The sequence below is a fragment of the Penaeus vannamei genome, chromosome 3 (assembly GCF_042767895.1).
Source record: "Penaeus vannamei isolate JL-2024 chromosome 3, ASM4276789v1, whole genome shotgun sequence".
Taxonomy (NCBI): Eukaryota; Metazoa; Arthropoda; class Malacostraca; order Decapoda; family Penaeidae; genus Penaeus; species Penaeus vannamei.
In genome coordinates this window covers 51,455,179-51,475,435 of record NC_091551.1, presented here as the reverse complement: position 1 = coordinate 51,475,435, position 20,257 = coordinate 51,455,179, and the positions used below count along the sequence as shown (strand labels likewise).

The following is a 20,257-nucleotide window of genomic DNA, read 5'->3' as shown; positions in this document are numbered from 1 at the left end:
AATGGTACAATTCATTAGAATTTTCATTTGCAGAAACGATAGAAATATGATTCAGACATCAATTACTTTTAATAAAATGATTGAAAAATTGCTCTCCATCCAGAGATTCCATGCGTGAAAAAGGACATGTATTTGTTCCACTTGATATTTAAACTAATCACCATTTTATCCATTATAACTTCTACTATTACCATTTTTAACATCACCATAGTCACCATCATCAATCATCACCACCACTATCATCACCATCGTCATCACCATAATCATCACTATTACTACTACAGCCCTAGCTATCATTATTACTATCATTCTAATAATTAATTACGCCCCCAGCGATGTACAGCCCCTTCATGCCCCACGTCCTGGGCTTCTGGGAGGCGCGTCGGGACCCCAACCTCCTCTTCGTCACCTACGAGGAGCTGCACCAGGACGCGCTCAAGGCCATTCGCAGGATCGCCCACTTCCTCCAGGCGAGTCCCTTTTCTGTTGGGTTTTATTGCATTTTCTTTCATTATTTATTTGTTTTTGTTACTTCGCTTACTTCCTCCAGGCGAGTCCGTTTTCTGTTGGGTTTTATTGTATTTTCTTTCATTATTTATTTATTTTTGTTACTTCGCCTACTTCCTCCAGGCGAGTCCGATTTCTGTTGTTTTTCTTTATTATATTTTCTTTCGTCTGTTATGTTTTTATTGTATTTTCTTTCATTATTTATTTGTTTTTGCTACTTATTTGTTTATTTGCAATTGTTTATTTAGCTATCAGTTCGATAAAATGAGAAGTTAACATTCTCGTCTGACCTCCTTTTGACCCTTACGTGATGTTAACCTTCCCCTTTGACCTCGTGTGACCCCAGGTGGAGGCGAGCGAGGAGCAGCTGGAGTACGTGGCCGCCTGCACCTCCTTCGCCTCCATGGCCTCCAACCCGAGCGTCAACTACGAGCACTGGAAGGACTCGGGATTCTGCCACAAGGACAAGGGGAGCTTCCTCAGGAAAGGTGAGGGTGAGGAAGGGAGGGAGAGGGAGAGGGAGGGAGAGGGAGAGAGGGAGAGAGAGAGAGGGAGAGGGAGGGAGAGAGAGAAAGAGAGAAAGAAAGAGGAGAAAAGAGAGAGAGAAAGAGAAAGAGAAAGAGAGAGAGAGTCAGAGAGTCAGAGAGTCAGAGACTAAGAGACTAAGAGACTAAGAGACCTCGCCCTCCTCTCCCACAGGAAAGGTCGGCGGATGGAAGGAGAGTCTCAGCGCCGAGCAGATCGAGGCCTTCCAGCGGTGGGAAGACAGGCACTTGGCACACTCCGATTTTCGCTTCACGTTCACGTCCGGGGAGGCGAGGGAGTGAGCGAGGAGTGGAAGGAAGAGGGAGAGGAGAAAAGAGGTGGAGGAGGAGGAGAGGAGAAAAAGAAGAATGAGCGAGAAAAGGAGGAAGAGGGAGAGGAGAGAGTAGATGGAGGAAGAGGTAGAAGAGAAGATATATTTTTGTTGTTTTGTTAATCTATTGCCTTTTTTGTTTCCATATTTGTTTCAGATTATAAATAAACAAATATAAATATCAAATTTTCTTTTATTCTCCGACAGGGAAAAGGGCGATTGTAAAAGTTTCGTTGAATCAGTAGCATTAAAGATGATTATAATGATATCGCTAATGAAGTAAAAATAATCACAGTGGACGCAATGTCAGCAATGAATATACTAAGAAAAACAATCGTTCTTACGATCATAAAGATAATAAAAGTTAAAGAGATGTAGAGAAGTTTCTAATGACAGCAACAAAACAATATGATGATGACAATAACAGATAAAATAATGATCATGTTAGTGACAGTAATGATAATGGTAATAACGGTACTGATCATTATAATTTTAATGATAATACTAACGACGGTGATCATAATAATGATGATAATAATTGTGACAATATTGATGATGATAAAAGTAGTAATAATAATCACACAATCAAATGATGATGATAGTAATAACAATGATAATGATAATAATGATAATAAATACAACCATAACAACGAAAATTATCATATTTATCATAACTTTTATCATCACTATCAATACTATCATCGTTATTATCAGTACTTTTACCATTTACATTATTACAAGTGGGATTATTGCAATTAAAACACAGACATTATGTATAAAACGTTTCCTCTAGTCTCTCTTATCTTTAAAACAGTAAAATGCATTGTCAGTTATTATGTAACCACGAACGCTATGGACACGTGACCTCAAACACCCTTTACAGATAAGATTTTAATTCCTGATTAAATGTCTAGATGACCATTCGATACCCTAACGTCATCAGTTTATGTGGATTTACGATCTTCCTTTTAGAGAGAGACAAATAGCATATGTTAAAAGGAATAGAAACTTTGGTTTGAAACGAATGGTGGAACAGGTAACCTTCAGCGTGTGTCGACTCGTGTGTCCCGGGCTCTGAGAGGTAAGTTTGTCTCTTGAAGTTCCAGACGCTTTTAATATCCTTTAAAAGCTATGTTTGGGGCTGGGGACGAAATCCCGTGTTTCTTACATGAAGGTGGGTATGTAGTTGTTGGAGTGGAAGAAGTTTGAAAAGTAGGGAGTTGGATATTAGGTTGAAATAGACATAACACTGAATTCCTTTCAATGTGCACAGTCATTTCTGTTTATCTGTTGAAGCGTCTGTTGGTTGGTAGATACCGCCAGAAAACAATTCCTTGTTGCATAGATTAGTATGTAGATTAATTCACTGATGATTATCTTCATAAGTGATGTTTAGTGTGATGAAATGAAAAAAAAAGATTGTTGGCAAATTACTGGAAACACAAAGCAACTAATTCCTTTTCTTCTCGTGTGAGGTGATTGGTCACTAACCTTGAACTATCAAATTGATAAAAGGTCTGAAATAGCATGATCAACCTTAAGGTGTATTCTTTGATACTAACCCTTCTATGTAGCACATTATTTGGAATACCGACAGATTTTAATAGAGAAAGAAAACGAATTTTTGGCAAGAGCTGGCAGCAGTTCATAGAAAACGAGAAACCAGAGAATGGAATATCATGAGGGGAAACTTTTATTTATTTGAATATTAATACTGGAGCCATTACTATCCGTATTATTATCATAGTTCTCATTCTTATCCTCTTTATTATAGATGTTTTTAGTGATAATATTATCTTTATATCTGTCATTATTTTGCCTGTATTTTCGAAAATACATCAATAAGTTATAAAACACACACACACACACACACATACACACATATATGTGTGTGTGTGATTACAATACAAACACCCATATACGCATACCCACACACTCAACCACTCACGCACGCATGCATGCACACACAAACACACACACACATACATATACAGTATATATACATACGTACACACACACACACATATGTATATATATACAAACACACGTATGCACACATGCATTTGTGTGTATGCTCCCCACAAGACTTTACACTATAGCTCTGGTCGTGATATGTAAGTGCTCCTACAATAGATTTTTTTTAAATAAAAAAAGAAGAAAAAATCTCGAATTTTTGGCAAAGCTGGCAGCAGTTCATAGAAAACGAGAAACCAGAGAATGGAATATCATAAGGGGGGACTTCTATTTATTGGAATATTGATACTGGAGCCATTATTATCCGTATTATTAGTTCTCATTCTTATCCTCTTTATTATAGATGTTTTGAGCGATAATATTATCTTCATTTCTTTCATTATTTTGCCGAAAATATATCAATAAGTTTTAAAACACACACATATATGTGTGTGTGTGTGTGATTACAATACAAACACCCATATACGCATACCCATACACTCAACCACGCACGCACGCATGCACGCACACACAAACACAGACACACATACATATACAGTATATATACATACGTACATTCACACACACACACACACACACACACATATATATATATATATATATATATATATATATATATATATATATATATATGTATATATATACATATATATATATATATGTATATATATACATGTATATATATATATATTTATATATATATATATATATGTATATATATACATATATATATATATATATATATATATATATATATATATATATATATATATATATATATATATATATATATATATATATATATACATACACACACACACACAAACACACGTATGCACACATGTATTTGTGTGCATATATATGCTCCCAACAAGACTTTACACTATAGCTCTGGTTGCAATATGTAAGTGTTTATATAATAGGTATTAAAAAAAAAAAAAAAAAATCTCGGGGGGAGGGGTCCCAGCGCAGCAACTGATTTGTGCTCAATTTTGCTAACGTTGCCCTCCCCCCCACCACCAAGAAAATAAAAAAGTAATTGACTTCCATATTTTATGTTTTCAAAAGTGTAATGTCACGCCAATTTTAAGGGCCAAATTTGATATGTTTCTGTAATATCTCCTTCTGGGTACTTATAGATCGCAGTTAAGCCGATAAAGTTGAAACTCCTATTCACACTCTTCAGAAAAATAACCTCAATGGGCTTGCTCCTGCTCCGAATCACAAGAGTCGCCGATGCAGACACAGAAGGAAAATGAATTAAGGTTAAATGAAAGAGAAAGAAGAATAAATAAAGCAAAGAGGATTTGTGAGAGACGTATTTATTTAACGAATGAATGAAATGGTTTAAAATAGATAGTTAAATTGTAGTTTTCAATTTTATACTCGCGACCTCTTTCCGAAAACTTTTGAAACATCTGCGACTTCCTGATATCAGCCATTTCCTTTGAAATAAAATCCAGCTCCATTAGAAGTTTTAAAAAAGATATTCAGCAAGCTCTTTCAAGATTTATTTACCTGATTATTCAGCAATCTTCCTTCCAGACACGACTTCATGATGTATTCTTACTCTGACGAACGCCGAGCTGATTGGCTTAGGATATTTTTCCACCAGGCTTCGCGACCCACCGGCTGGGAACCACGGAGCTAGACAGACAGACAGACAGATAGACAGACAGGCAGGCAGACAGACGGACGGACTGACTAGACAGACAGATAGAAAGACAGGCAAGTAGACAGACGGACAGACAGAGACAGACAGACAGAGACAGACAGACAGACAGACAGACAGACAGATAGACAGACAGGCAGACACTGATAGAAAGACAGGCAGGCAGACAGACATAGAAAGACAGACAGGCAAACAAATAGACAGACGGACGGACAGACAGAGACAGACAGACAGACAGACAGATAGACGGACAACCCCCAAAAATACTTCAAAAATATGAATAACATCGTAACCAACATTCCCCGGAAACAGCTTAAGTTGAACTCGCTCATCATATTGCATTATGGCGGAAAGAATATAACAGCATATACCTTAAGCTTATTTTCGTGTCAGCTTCCGTCAGATGGAGGAGGAGGGCCAGCATCCACTGCCAGAGGGTGCCAAGCTGGTGCAGGTGCCAGAGGGTCTTCTCACGAGGAATGAACATTATGAGTAAGTATATCTTCGAATCTATTTGAATATATGTGTATCTGTCTGTTTATATATTTGCTATGTATATCTATTTCTTTGTATCTGTCTATGAAGATATTTATATCTAGTCGATATCTATATCATTTATCTATCATTAATTACCTCAGGTTTGCATTATCTTTTAATTTTAGTTTTGCAAAAGGAAATAAAAAAGCTCCTTTGTACAAAAAAGAAATGTTGAAAATAATAATAAATCTCGACTCTCCAGTAAGTAGATTAACATCGTTTTTGTAACTCCACGAAATGGAAGTTGTTTTTGTAACTTCTGGTTCTTCTAACACATCTGGCTAACAGGATTCAAATGAAAGTCGTTCTTGCAACCCATTTGAATAAAAACATTGAATTAAAAGTCGTTCTTGCAACTCATCTTAATATAAACATTGAACTGCAACATAGACAAAGAAGGGAAGAACAAGAAACACACGAATAGGCATATTCGTGCTTTTACTTATTCTCTCCTTCGTTGTTCCTGTTGCAATTTGTTCGACGTGAAAACATTGAAGTAAAAGTCGTTCTTGTAACTTCTGAATAACTGGACTTAAGTGATAGTCCTTTTTCTAACGCAACTGCATAACTAAATTTAAGGGCGGGTCGTTCTTCTAACTTGTTTGGATATGTGGATTCAAATGAAGGTCGTTCAGGATAGCTGGATAGGCGTTCTTGTATACACCTGGATGGTTGGATAGTCGTTCTTGTATGCACCTGGATGGTTGGATAGTCGTTCTTGTATGCACCTGGATAGCTGGATAATCGTTCTTTTAAACCTCTTTGGCGCACTCAAGGTACAAGGGCTGCATCATCCCGGTTACCATCTTGAGGTCGGGGATGTTTCAAGAAGTTTTGGACTTTGAGTTTCGTTCCGGAGATGTTGTGGTGTGCAGTTACCCGAAGACAGGTAGGAAATGGGTGCAAGTGTGCGTGTTTTTTTTTTTTTTTTTTTTTTTTTTTTTTTTTTTTTTGCGTGTTTTTGTGTCTTTTGTGTGTGCGTTTTTTATTGCGTGTTTTTGTGCGTGTCGTTTGTGTGTGTGTGTTTGTTTTTGTGTATGGGTGTGTTCACGTATGTGTGTTTCCCTGTGTACACAGATTTCCTTCCCTTTGTTCATGTAATTTCTGTGTCCATGTGAAGCAACTTTCTTCATTATCTTGCAAAGTGCGCCTGGATTACCAAGTTATATTTGCAAATTAGCATTTTTGTGTTTAGAATCTCCACGAGCAAGAGAAATTCATTTTTATGCAATCAAAGAAAGACGGAGTTTGAAAGTTGTTTCTTTTTCATTTTAAGATTTATTTTTTGGTTCTTGAAGGGTAAACAAAATAATAATTCCTTTTCCCCCAACTTCACATCTCTCTCTTTACGCATATGTGTGTACACATACACACGCTCACACACACACACACATATATGTAAATGTATACCAATATGTACACATACACACACACACACGTAGGTAAATGTATATCAATATGTACACACACACACATATATGTTTATATATTTACATTTGTGTGTGTACCTATTAATATATATGTTGTTTGTGTATATATAAATATATGTATATATGTATATATATGCATATATGTATGTATATGCATATGTATATATATAAAATCATGTTTTATTCATGTGTCTCCCTCCCCCCCCCCTCCAATCCCCTCAAACCACTCTCCGAAGGCACAACCTGGACGCAGGAGATCGTGTACATGCTGACCCACGGGTGCCAGAAGTCCAAACCTGAGGATGGCACTCTGGAGACCCGATTCCCATTCCTGGAGTTCCCGTTCCCGGGCGTGAGGGCGGTGGCAGCCATGGAGGGACCGCGGTGCATCAAGACGCACCTGCCTCGCCATCTCCTGCCGAAGTCCTTCGCTTCGTCGGGAGCCAAGGTTGGGGCGGTTATCCTCTGGATTCTTGTTTTTTCTTGTTTTGTTTTGTTTTCTCCCGTTTTTGTTACGTTTTTGTTATTACTGTTATTCTTATTGTTGAAATTAGTGTTATTGTTACTGTTATTGTTGTTATTGGTATCCCCATTGTTCTTTTTTTGTTATTATTGTCATTGTTAATATTATTGTTATCATCATTAGTATTAGTAGTATTGATAGTAGCAGTAATAGCTACTATGGTAGTCGATGCAGCAGTAGTTGTAGCAATATTCTTGTTGATCATTGTGATTGTTATTATTATTGATATAATCATTAGTATTATTAGTAGTGATAGTAGTAGTAGTAATAGCTGCTATACTAGTGATGGTAACAGTAGCTGCTTTAGTAGTCGATGCAGCAGTAATTGTAGCAATATTATTGTTAATGTTGGTGTTCCTGTTATTTTGATTAGTAGCAGAAGGATTAATTGTATTGTTATTGCTGTTACTATTACATTTAAAATGGATGTGATGAGTTCAGTTAATGGCAGTACATGTGCAATTTGTTTTGCAAATAGGTTTTGTTTTCTGGTTTTTAGTTCATCGGATGAGGTGAAGCCAATTTTATGTCGACGCTTTAGACTAAACCAATATATCGTTTCCTTGCAATTTAATTGATCGACAAAATAAATGTACTTATTTCCTTTGTGTGAAAAGATAGATGGAATGAAACGTAAAGATAAATGGAATGAAATATAAAGACAAAAGGAATGCAATATAAAGATTAATGGAATGCAATATAGTCAATGGTAACTGGCCTAGTTTATAACAGTGCTCCCTTTCAAAATCAAAAACCGTTACGAAAATAAACATCCCTGGAAAACCGTTAACACTTATTCCTATTTCCAAGACCATCCCTATGGAAGTAACGCTCCATCGGGAAGCTATTTATCTCGCCTTCCCTGACCTTTGACCCGGTTTCAGCTCGTGTATGTGACCCGGAATCCCAGAGACACAGCCATCTCCTTTTACCACTTTACGAAACTCTTGAAGTCGTCGGTTTTCCAAGGATCGTTGGCTCAGTATCTCCAGTTCTTCCTCGAGGACAAAGGTAGGTCTGGATGGTGGTGATGGTGGTGGTGACGGAGGTGATAGTGGTTGGTGACGGAGGTGGTGATGGTGGTGGTGGTGGTTGGTGGTGATGGTGACAGAGGTGGTGGTGGTGATGGTAGTGGTGGTGACAGAGGTGGTGGTGATGGGGACGGAGGTGGTTACAGAGGTGGTCGGTGGTGGTTGGTAGTGGTGAAGGTGGTGGTGATGGTGATGGTTGTTACGGAAGTGGTGGTGATGGTGGTGATGGTAGTTGGTTGGTGGTGGTGGTATGGATGATGATAATAGTTGGTGGTGAGGATGGTGATGGTGGTGGTGGTGGTGGCGGTAAGAGGTTGGTGGTGGTGATGACGGTGGTAATTATGTGATGATGAGGATAATGATCGTGAAGGTGGTAATTATGTGAGGAGGATAATGACGATGGTGATGATGCTACTGATCATGATGTGATAATATTGCCAATACCAATGATAACAGCAACGCCAGTAGAGATAAACATGTCATCCCGAACCACAACAAAGATAATACCAACCTCACATTCCCTCCAACCCCCTTCTCCTCTCCCTCCCCCTCCCTCCCCACACCCAGCGATGTATTTATCCAATTTTATACTTAAACTAACCACCATTTTACCCTTCATTATTATCACTATAACTTCTCTTATTACCATTTTTAACATCATCTTAATAACCATCACTATTACTACTACAGCCCTAGCTATCATTATTACTACTATTCTAATAATTAATTACGCCCCCAGCGATGTACAGCCCCTTCATGCCCCACGTCCTGGGCTTCTGGGAGGCGCGTCGGGACCCCAACCTCCTCTTCGTCACCTACGAGGAGCTGCACCAGGACGCGCTCAAGGCCATTCGCAGGATCGCCCACTTCCTCCAGGCGAGTCCCTTTTCTGTTGGGTTTTATTGCATTTTCTTTCATTTCTATTTGTTGTTGTTGTTGCTTCGCCTCCTTCCTCCAGGCGAGTCCCTTTTCTGTCGTGTTTTATTGTATTTTCTTTCATTTATTTATTTATTTTTGTTACTTGGCCCACTTCCTCCAGGCGAGTCCCTTTTCTGTTGGGTTTTATTGCATTTTCTTTGGTTATTTATTTATTTTTGTTACTTCACCCACTTCCTCCAGGCGAGTCCCTTTTCTGTTGTTTTATTATCATAGTTTCTTTCATCTGTTGTTTTATTCTTTTTTCATTATTTATTTATTTTTGTTACTTCGCCCACTTCCTCCAGGCGAGTCCGTTTTCTGTCATGTTTTATTGCATTTTCTTTCATTATCTATATATTTTTATTACTTATTCGTTTATTTGCAATTGTCAAAATTCTCGTTTAACCCTTATGTAATGTTAACCTTCCCCTTTGACCCCGTGTGACCCCAGGTGGAGGCGAGCGAGGAGCAGCTGGAGTACGTGGCCGCCTGCACCTCCTTCGCCTCCATGGCCTCCAACCCGAGCGTCAACTACGAGCACTGGAAGGACTCGGGATTCTGCCACAAGGACAAGGGGAGCTTCCTCAGGAAAGGTGAGGGGGAGGGAGAGGGAGGGAGAGGGAGGGAGGGAGAGAGAGAGAGAGAGAGAGAGAGAGAGAGAGAGAGAGAGAGAGAGAGAGAGAGAGAGAGAGAGAGAGAGCCTACAATGCTCCTCGTATTGTGTTTGTTAATTTTAGAGTAAGTCAATATGCACACGTTAGACGTAGATACACAACAATAATCTTTGATAAACATTCGATATAGAATTACTCTTTCCATTACTTTCCCAAAACAGACTTTCACACACACACACACATACCACAACCCCCACCCACATGCACAAACAAATACACCGTGAACAGAACAAAAGCAAATCGAAAGAAAGGAAAAACAGAAAGAACTAAAATAATAATAATAATAATAAGATCCCGACCTCGCCCTCCTCTCCCACAGGAAAGGTCGGCGGATGGAAGGAGAGTCTCAGCGCCGAGCAGATCGAGGCCTTCCAGCGGTGGGAAGACAGGCACTTGGCACACTCCGATTTTCGCTTCACGTTCACGTCCGGGGAGGCGAGGGAGTGAGCGAGGAATGGAAGGAAGAGGGAGAGGAGAGAAGAGGTGGAGGAGGAGGAGGAGGAGAGGAGAAAGGGAAGGGTGAGCGAGGAATGGAAGGAAGAGGGAGAGGAGAGAAGAGGTGGAGGAGGAGGAGGAGGAGAGGAGAAAAAGAAGAGTGAGTGAGAAAAGGAGGAAGAGGGAGAAGAGAGAAGAGATGGAGGAAGAAGTAGAAGAGAAGATATATTTTTTGTTGTTTTGTTAATCTATTGCCTTTTTTGTTTCCATATTTGTTTCAGATTATAAATAAACAAATATAAATATCAAATTTTCTTTTATTCTCCGACAGGGAAAAGGGCGATTGTAAAAGTTTCGTTGAATCAGTAGCATTAAAGATGATTATAATGATATCGCTAATGAAGTGAAAATAATCACAGTGGACGCAATGTCAGCAATGAATATACTAAGAAAAACAATCGTTCTTACGATCATAAAGATAATAAGAATTAAAGAGATGTAGAGAAGTTTCTAATAGCAACAAAAACAATATGATGACAATAACAGAAACTAATGGTCATGTCAGTGACAGTAATGATAATGGTAATAATGGTGTATGTATGTGTAGATATTGATATACATTCACATATGTGTGTGTAGATAATGATATACATTTACACATGTGTGTGTGTGTATTGATATACATTTACATATGTGTGTGTGTAGATATTGATATACATTTACATATATATGTGTGTGTGTGTGCGTATGTATGTGTACACACATATATGCGTAAAGAGAGAGATGTGAAGTTGGGGGAAAAGGAATTATTATCTTGTTTACTCTTCAAGTACAAGAAACAGCTTTCAAAATCCGTCTTTCTTTGACTGCATAAAAAGGAATCTCTCTTGCTCGTGGAGATTCTAAACACAAAAATGCTAATTAGCATATATAACTTGGTAATCCAGGCGCACTTTGCAAGATAATGAAGAAAGTTGCTTCACATGGACACAGAAATTACATGGAGAAAGGGAAGGAAATCTGCGTACACAGGGAAACACACATACGTGAACACACACCCATACACAAAAACAAACACGCACATAAAAACAGGCACAAAAAACAAAAACAAAAAATAAATAAATAAAACACGCACACTTGCACACATTTCCTACCTGTCTTCGGGTAACTGCACACCACAACATCTCCGGAACGAAACTCAAAGTCCAAAACTTCTTGAAACATCCCCGACCTCAAGATGGTAACCGGGATGATGCAGCCCTTGTACCTTGAGTGCGCCAAAGAGGTTTAAAAGAACGATTATCCAGCTATCCAGGTGCATACAAGAACGACTATCCAACCATCCAGGTGCATACAAGAACGACTATCCAACCATCCAGGTGCATACAAGAACGACTATCCAACCATCCAGGTGCATACAAAAACGACTATCCAACCATCCAGGTGCATACAAGAACGACTATCCAGCTATCCTGAACGACCTTCATTTGAATCCACATATCCAAACAAGTTAGAAGAAAGACCATCACTTAAATTCAGTTATCCAGTTGAGTTAGAAAAAGGACTATCACTTAAATCCAGTTATCCAGAAGTTACAAGAATAATTTTTACTTCAATGGGAGAATAAGAAAAATATGCCTATTCGTGTGTTTTCTTGTTTTCCCCCAGCTGTTCCTGTTGCAGGTCAATGTTTATATGCAGATGAGTTGCAAGAACGACTTTCATCTGAATCCTGTTATCCAGATGTGTTAGAAGAACCAGAAGTTATAAAAACAACTTCCATTTCGTGGAGTTACAAAAACGATGTTAATCTACTTACTGGAGAGTCGAGATTTATTATTATTTTCAACATTTCTTTTTTGTACAAAGGAGCTTTTTTATTTCCTTTTGCAAAACTAAAATTAAAAGATAATGGAAACCTGAGGTAATTAATGATAGATAAATGATATAGATATCGACTAGATATAAATATCTTCATAGACAGATACAAATAAATAAATATACATAGCAAATATATAAACAGACAGATACAGATATATTCATATAGATTCGAAGATATACTTACTCATAATGTTCATTCCTCGTGAGAAGACCCTCTGGCACCTGCACCAGCTTGGCACCCTCTGGCAGTGGATGCTGGCCCTCCTCCTCCATCTGACGGAAGCTGACACGAAAATAAGATTAAGGTATATGCTGTTATATTCTTTCCGCCATAATGCAATATGATGAGCGAGTTCAACTTTAAACTGTTTTAGGGAAATGTTGGTTACGATGTCATTAATATTTGTGAACTATTTTTGGGGGGTTGTCCGTCTATTTATCTGTCTGTCTGTCCGTCTGTCTATCTGTCTGTCTCCCTGTCTTTCTATCTGTCTGTCCGTCTGTCTCCCTGTCTGTCTGTTTATCTGGCTGTCTTTCTGTCTGTCTGTCTAGTCTGTCAGTCCGTCTGTCTAGTCAGTCTGTCTGCCTGCCTGTCTTTCTATCTGTATGTTTGTCTGTCCGTCCGTCCGTCTATTTGTCTGTCTGTCTGCTTGCTTGCCTGTCTTTCAGTCTATCTAGTCAGTCTGTCCGTCTGCCTGCCTGTCTTTCTATCTGTCTGTCCGTCCGTCTGTCTATTTGTTTGTCTGCCTGTCCGTCTGTCTGCCTGTCTGTCTATCCGTCTGTCCGTCTGTCTACCTGCCTGTCTTTCTATATGTCTATCTAGTCAGTCCGTCCGTCTGTCCGTCTGTCTGCCTGCCTGTCTTTCTATCTGTCTGTCTGTCTAGCTCCGTGGTTCCCAGCCGGTGGGTCGCGAAGCCTGCTGGAAAAATATCCTAAGCCAATCAGCTCGGCGTTCGTCAGAGTAAGAATACATCATGAAGCCATGTCTGGAAGGAAGATTGCTGAATAATCAGGTAAATAAATCCTGAAAGAGCTTGCTGAATATCTTTTTTAAAACTTCTAATGGAGCTAGATTTTATTTCAAAGGAAATGGCTGATATCAGGAAGTCGCAGATGTTTCAAAAGTTTTCGGAAAGGGGTCGCGAGTATAAAATTGAAAACTACAATTTAACTATTTTAACCCATTTCATTCATTCGTTAAATAAATACGTCTCTCACAAATCCTATTTGCTTTATTTATTCTTCTTATTTCATTTAACCTTAATTTATTTCCTTCTGTGTCTACATCGGCGACTCTTGTGATTCGGAGCAGGAGCAAGCCCGTTGAGGTTATTTTTCTGAAGAGTGTGAATAGGAGTTTCAACTTTATCGGCTTAACTGCGGTCTATAAACACCCAGAAGGAAGGAGATATTACAGAAACGTATCAAATTTGGCCTTTGAAATTGGCACGAAATTACACTTTTGATTACATATATACCCACATATATACGTATATGCAGGGTAGTCATTTACTTTTTTTTCGGTGGGGGGGATTTATTATTAAGAGGTTAAGAATGAGAACGATGATAATAATTCGGATAATAATGGCTCTGTGTCAATATTCTAATTAATGGAAGTTTCCCCTCACGAAGTTCCATTCTCTGGTTTCTCGTTTTCTATGAACTGTTGCCACCTCATACCAAAAGTTCATTTTCTTTTCCTATTCAAATCTGTCGGTATTCCAAATAATGTGCTGCATGCAGTGATTAGTATCAAAGAGTACACCTAAAGACTGATAATGCTATTTCAGATCTTTTATCAATTTGATAGTTCAAGGTTAATGACCAAGAACCTCACACGAGAAGAAAAGGAATTATCTGCTTTATGTTTCCAGTAATTTGCCAACAATCATTTTTTTTCATTAAATCACACTAAACATCACTTATGAAGATAATCTTCGGTGAATTAATCTACATACTTAACTTATCTATGCAACAATGAATTGTTTTCTGGCGGTATCTACCAACCAACAGACGCTTCAACAGATAAACAGAAATGACTGTGCACATTGATGAAAGGATTTCAGCGTTATGTCTATTTCAACCTAATATCCAACTCCCTACTTCTCTAACTTCTTCCACTCCAACAACTACATACCCACCTTCATGTAAGAAACACGGGATTTCGTCCCCAGCCCCAAACATAGCTTTTAAAGGATATTAAAAGCGTCTGGAACTTCAAGAGACAAACTTACCTCTCAGAGCCCGGGACACACGAGTCGACACACGCTGAAGGTTAACTGTCTCACCTTTCGTTTTAAACCAAAGTTTCTATTCCTTTTAACATATACATATTCGTTTCTATTCCTTTTAACATATACATATTCGTTTCTATTCCTTTTAACATATACATATTCGTTTCTATTCCTTTTAACATATACATATTCGTTTCTATTCCTTTTAACATATACATATTCGTTTCTATTCCTTTTAACATATACACATTCGTTTCTATTCCCTTTTAATACATACATATTCGTTTCTATTCCTTTTAACATATACATATTCGTTTCCATTCCTTTTAACATATACATATTCGTTTCTATTCCTTTTAACATATACTATTTGTCTCTCTTTAAAAGGAAGATCGTAAATCCACATAAACTGATGACGTTAGGGTATCGAATGGTCATCTAGACATTTAATCAGGAATTTAAATCTTATCTGTAAAGGGTGTTTGAGGTCACGTGTCCATAGCGTTCGTGGTTACATAATAACTGACAATGCATTTTACTGATTAAAGATAAGAGAGACTAGAGGAAATATTTTATACAGTATGTCTGTGTTTTAATTGCAATAATCCCACTTATAATACTGTAAATGGTAAAAGTACTGATAATAACGATGATAGTATTGATAGTGATGATAAAAGTTATGATAAATATGATAAATTTCGTTGTTATGGTTTAATTTATTATCATTATTATCATTGTTTTCATTATTATTATTATTTTCGGTCTTGTTATGGTTGTATTTATCATCATTATTATCATTATCATTGTTATTACTGTCATCATCATCATTTGATAGTGTGATTATTTTTACTACTTTTATCATCACTATTGTCACAATTAGTATCAGCATTATTATGATCACCGTCGTTAGCATTATCATTATCATTGTCATTCGTATTGTAATTATTTTCATAATCAGTACCGTTATTACCATTATCATTACTGTCACTAACATGATCATTATTTTATCTGTTATCGTCATCATCATATTGTTTTGTTGCTGTCATTAGAAACTTCTCTGCATCTCTTTAACTTTTATTATCTTTATGATCGTAAGAACGATTGTTTTTCTTAGTATATTCATTGCTGACATTGCGTCCACTGTGATTATTTTCACTTCATTAGCGATATCAGTATTATCATCTTAAATGCTACTGATTCAAAGAAACTTTTACAATCGCCCTTTTCCCTGTCGGAGAATCAAAGAAAATTTTATATTTTTATTTGTGTATTTATAATCTGAAACGAATGTGGAAACAAAAAAGGCAATAGATTAACAAAACAAAAAATATATCTCCTCTTCTACTTCTTCCTCTATCTCTTCATTCCTCTCCCTCCTTCCCCTTTTTCTCGCTCACTCTTCTTTTTCTCCTCTCCTCCTCCACCTCTTCTCTCCTCTTCCACTTCCTTCCTTCTCCTCCTCTACTTCCTCCCCCACCTCTTCTCCCCTCTCCCTCTTCCTTCCACTCCTCGCTCACCCTTCCCTTTCTCCTCTCCTCCTCCTCCTCCTCCCCCACCTCTTCTCTCCTCTCCCTCTTCCTTCCATTCCTCGCTCACTCCCTCGCCTCCCCGGACGTGAACGTGAAGCGAAAATCGGAGTGTGCCAAGTGCCTGTCTTCCCACCGCTGGAAGGCCTCGATCTGCTCGGCGCTGAGACTCTCCTTCCATCCGCCGACCTTTCCTGTGGGAGAGGAGGGCGAGGTCGTGTTGGTCTTATTTTTCTCTTTCTTTCTATTTGTTTTTGTTCTGTTCACGGTGTATTTGTTTGTGCATATGGGGGTGGGGGTTGTGGTATGTGTGTGTGTGTTGGGGGGGGGGTGGTGAAAGTGTTTTGGGAAAGTAATGCAAAGGATTTTATATCGAATGTTTATTAAAGATTATCGTTATGTATCTATGTCCAACGTGTGCATATTTACTTTAAATTAACAAACACAATACGAGGAGCATTGTAGGCTCTCTCTCTCTCTCTCTCTCTCTCTCTCTCTCTCTCCCTCTCCCTCTCCCTCTCTCCCTCTCTCCCTCTCTCCCTCTCCCTCTCCCTCTCTCCCTCCTCTCCCTCCCCTTCTCTCACCTTTCCTGAGGAAGCTCCCCTTGTCCTTGTGGCAGAATCCCGAGTCCTTCCAGTGCTCGTAGTTGACGCTCGGGTTGGAGGCCATGGAGGCGAAGGAGGTGCAGGCGGCCACGTACTCCAGCTGCTCCTCGCTCGCCTCCACCTGGGGTCACACGAGGTCAAAGGGGAAGGTTAACATGACATAAGGGTCAAACGAGAATGTTAACAATTGCAAATAAACAAATAAGTAACAATAAGAAACAATTAAAAATAAACAAATAAGTAATAAAAAGAAACAATTGGAAATAAACAAAAAGTAATAAAAATATATAGATAATGAAAGAAAATGCAATAAAACCCAACAGAAAAGGGACTCGCCTGAAAGTGGGAAAATAACAAAAATAAATAAATAATGAAAGAAAATGCAATAAAACCCAACAAAAAACGGACTCACCTGGAGGAAGTGGGTGAAGTAACAAAAATAAATAAATAACCAAAGAAAATGCAATAAAACCCAACAGAAAAGGGACTCGCCTGGAGGAAGTGGGCGAAGTAACAAAAATAGATAATGAAAAAAGTAGAATAAAACATAACGGATGAAAGAAAATATAATAAAAAACAACAACAGAAAAGGGACTCGCCTGGAGGAAGTGGGCGATCCTGCGAATGGCCTTGAGCGCGTCCTGGTGCAGCTCCTCGTAGGTGACGAAGAGGAGGTTGGGGTCCCGACGCGCCTCCCAGAAGCCCAGGACGTGGGGCATGAAGGGGCTGTACATCGCTGGGTGTGGGGGGGGAGGGGGAGGGAGGGGGAGGGAGAGGAGAAGGGGGTTGGAGTGAATGTGAGGTTGGTATTATTTGTTGTGGTTCGGGATGACATGTTTATCTCTACTGGCGTTGCTGTTATCATTGGTATTGGCAATACTCCTCACATAATTATCACTATCACCATCATTATCCTCATCATCACATAATTACCACCGTCATCACCACCAACTATCATCACCAATCATACCACTATCATCACCACCACCATCCACCTACCGTCACCACCACCACCATCACCATCCTCACCACCAACTATTATCATCATCCATACCACCACCACCAACCAACTACCACCACCACCACCATCATCACCACCACCACCTACCATCACCACCACCGTCACCACCACCATCACCACCAACCACCACCGACCACCTCTGTCACCACCACCACCATCACCACTACCTACCGTCAGCACCACCACCGACCACCTCTGTCACCACAACCACCCCCTCTGTCACCATCACCACCACCGACCACCTCCGTCACCACAACCACCCCCTCTGTCACCATCACCGCCACCACCATCACCACCAACCACCACCGACCACCTCTGTAACCACCTCCGTCACCATCACCATCACCACCACCTCTGTCACCACCACCATCACCACCACCAAGCACCACCGACCACCTCCGTCACCACCACCATCACCACGTCCGTCACCACCACCACCAACCACCACCTCCGTCACCAACCACTATCACCTCCGTCACCATCAACCACCATCACAACCACCATCACCATCACCGACCACCTCCGTCACCATCATCACCAACCACTTACCACCACCACAGTCAACACCACCACCATCACCTCCACCACAATCAACACCACCGCCTCCACCACCAACCTCCTACCCTCACCACCACCACTAACCACCACCACCACCACCTCTGTCACCACCACCACCACCAACCACCACCACCGACCACCTCCGTCACCATCACCACCACCATCCACCTACCGTCACCACCTCCGTCACCATCACCACCATCACCACCTCCGTCACCACCACCACCACCACCATCACCACCTCTACCATCATCACCAACCACTATCACCTCCGTCACCACCAACCACCATCACCACCACCACCATCACCACCTCCATCCACCTACCATCACCACTTCCGTCACCACCAACCACCACCATCACCACCACCATCACCACCGACCACCTCCGTCACCACCACCATCACCACCACCGACCACCTCCATCACCATCACCACCACCAACCACCACTACCGACCACCTCCGTCACCAACCACTATCACCTCAGTCACCACCATCACCACCTCCGTCACCACCACCATCCACCTACCATCACCACCTCCATCACCATCACCACCACCACCTCCATCACCACCACCACCGACCACCTCCGTCACCATCACCACCTCCATCCACCTACCATCACCACCAACCACCTGTCACCACCACCGACCACCTCCATCACCACCACCACCGACCACCTCCGTCACCACCACCACCATCACCACCACCACCATAATCACCACTTCCGTTACCACCACCACAATCGCCATCACCATCACTTCCGTCACCACCATCACCACCACCTACCGTCACCACCATCACCACCACCACCGCCACCATCATCACCACCATCAACGCCACCACCATCAACAAAAACACCACCACCATCACCACCACAATCAACACCACCACCATCACCGCTACCATCATCACCATCAACACCACCTCTGTCACCAACCACCATCACCTCCGTCACCACCAACCACCACAATCACCACCGACCACCTCTGTCACCACCACCATCACCACCTCCGTCACCACCAATCACCATCACCACTACCTACCGTCAGCACCATCACCACCAACCACCGCCTACCGTCACCACCACCAACCACCATCAACCACCACCACCGACCACCTCTGTCACCATCACCACCAACCACCACCATCACCATCACCACCTCTGTCATCACCACCATCACCACCATCCAGACCTACCTTTGTCCTCGAGGAAGAACTGGAGATACTGAGCCAACGATCCTTGGAAAACCGACGACTTCAAGAGTTTCGTAAAGTGGTAAAAGGAGATGGCTGTGTCTCTGGGATTCCGGGTCACATACACGAGCTGAAACCGGGTCAGAGGTCAGGGAAGGCGAGATAAATAGCTTCCCGATGGAGCGTTACTTCCATAGGGATGGTCTTGGAAATAGGAATAAGTGTTAACGGTTTTCCAGGGATGTTTATTTTCGTAACGGTTTTTGATTTTGAAAGGGAGCACTGTTATAAACTAGGCCAGTTACCATTGACTATATTGCATTCCATTAATCTTTATATTGCATTCACTTTGTCTTTATATTGCATTCCATTTATCTTTACGTTTCATTCAATCTATCACTTCACACGAAGGAATTAAGTACAATTATTGTGTCGATCAATTAAATTCCAAGGAAACAATATATTGATTTATTCTAAAGCGTCGACATAAAATTGCCTTCACCTCATCCGATGAACTAAAAACCAGAGAACAAAATCTATTTACAAAACAAATTGCACATGTACTGCCATTCATTGAACTCAACACACCCATTTTAAATGTAATAACAACAGTAATAATAATACAATTAATCCTACTTATGCTAATCAAAGTGACAGGAACACTATTGACAATATTGC

The 20,257-nt window shown here is 40.3% G+C and overlaps 3 protein-coding genes and 1 long non-coding RNA gene across 4 annotated transcripts in view; 2 read left to right on the top strand and 2 right to left on the bottom strand.

Moving 5' to 3' along the window:
• The window catches only part of LOC113813748 (sulfotransferase 1B1-like), a 6,447-nt gene extending 4,898 nt beyond the window's left edge, over positions 1–1,549 (top strand). Inside the window, exons 6-8 of the mRNA XM_070138895.1 lie at positions 334–470; positions 854–995; positions 1,207–1,549. Coding sequence (XP_069994996.1) covers positions 334–470; positions 854–995; positions 1,207–1,334 — 407 coding nt within the window. The 3' untranslated portion in view covers positions 1,335–1,549. The remainder of the gene's footprint in view (positions 1–333; positions 471–853; positions 996–1,206) is intronic.
• Positions 1,550–2,284: 735 nt separating this feature from the next.
• Positions 2,285–10,867, top strand: LOC113813746 (sulfotransferase 1B1). Its single transcript, XM_070114791.1, has 9 exons — positions 2,285–2,444; positions 5,403–5,501; positions 6,323–6,435; positions 7,213–7,424; positions 8,384–8,510; positions 9,270–9,406; positions 9,900–10,041; positions 10,442–10,605; positions 10,757–10,867. The coding sequence occupies exons 2-8, from the start codon at positions 5,413–5,415 to the stop codon at positions 10,567–10,569; spliced, it is 948 nt and encodes a 315-aa protein (XP_069970892.1). The 5' UTR covers positions 2,285–2,444; positions 5,403–5,412; the 3' UTR covers positions 10,570–10,605; positions 10,757–10,867.
• Positions 10,868–11,689: 822 nt separating this feature from the next.
• LOC138859414 (uncharacterized) lies at positions 11,690–14,887 on the bottom strand. Its single transcript, XR_011398164.1, has 3 exons — positions 14,673–14,887; positions 12,623–12,721; positions 11,690–11,824 (listed from the first exon to the last, which is right to left on the bottom strand). It is a non-coding gene; the product is annotated as an uncharacterized lncRNA (long non-coding RNA).
• Positions 14,888–15,921: 1,034 nt separating this feature from the next.
• Positions 15,922–19,711, bottom strand: LOC138859118 (amine sulfotransferase-like). Its single transcript, XM_070114491.1, has 5 exons — positions 19,583–19,711; positions 17,403–17,539; positions 16,783–16,924; positions 16,229–16,392; positions 15,922–16,149 (listed from the first exon to the last, which is right to left on the bottom strand). Exons 2-4 carry the CDS (start codon positions 17,535–17,537, stop codon positions 16,265–16,267), a joined length of 405 nt encoding a protein of 134 aa, XP_069970592.1. The 5' UTR covers positions 17,538–17,539; positions 19,583–19,711; the 3' UTR covers positions 15,922–16,149; positions 16,229–16,264.
• Between the last annotated feature and the right edge of the window lie 546 nt (positions 19,712–20,257).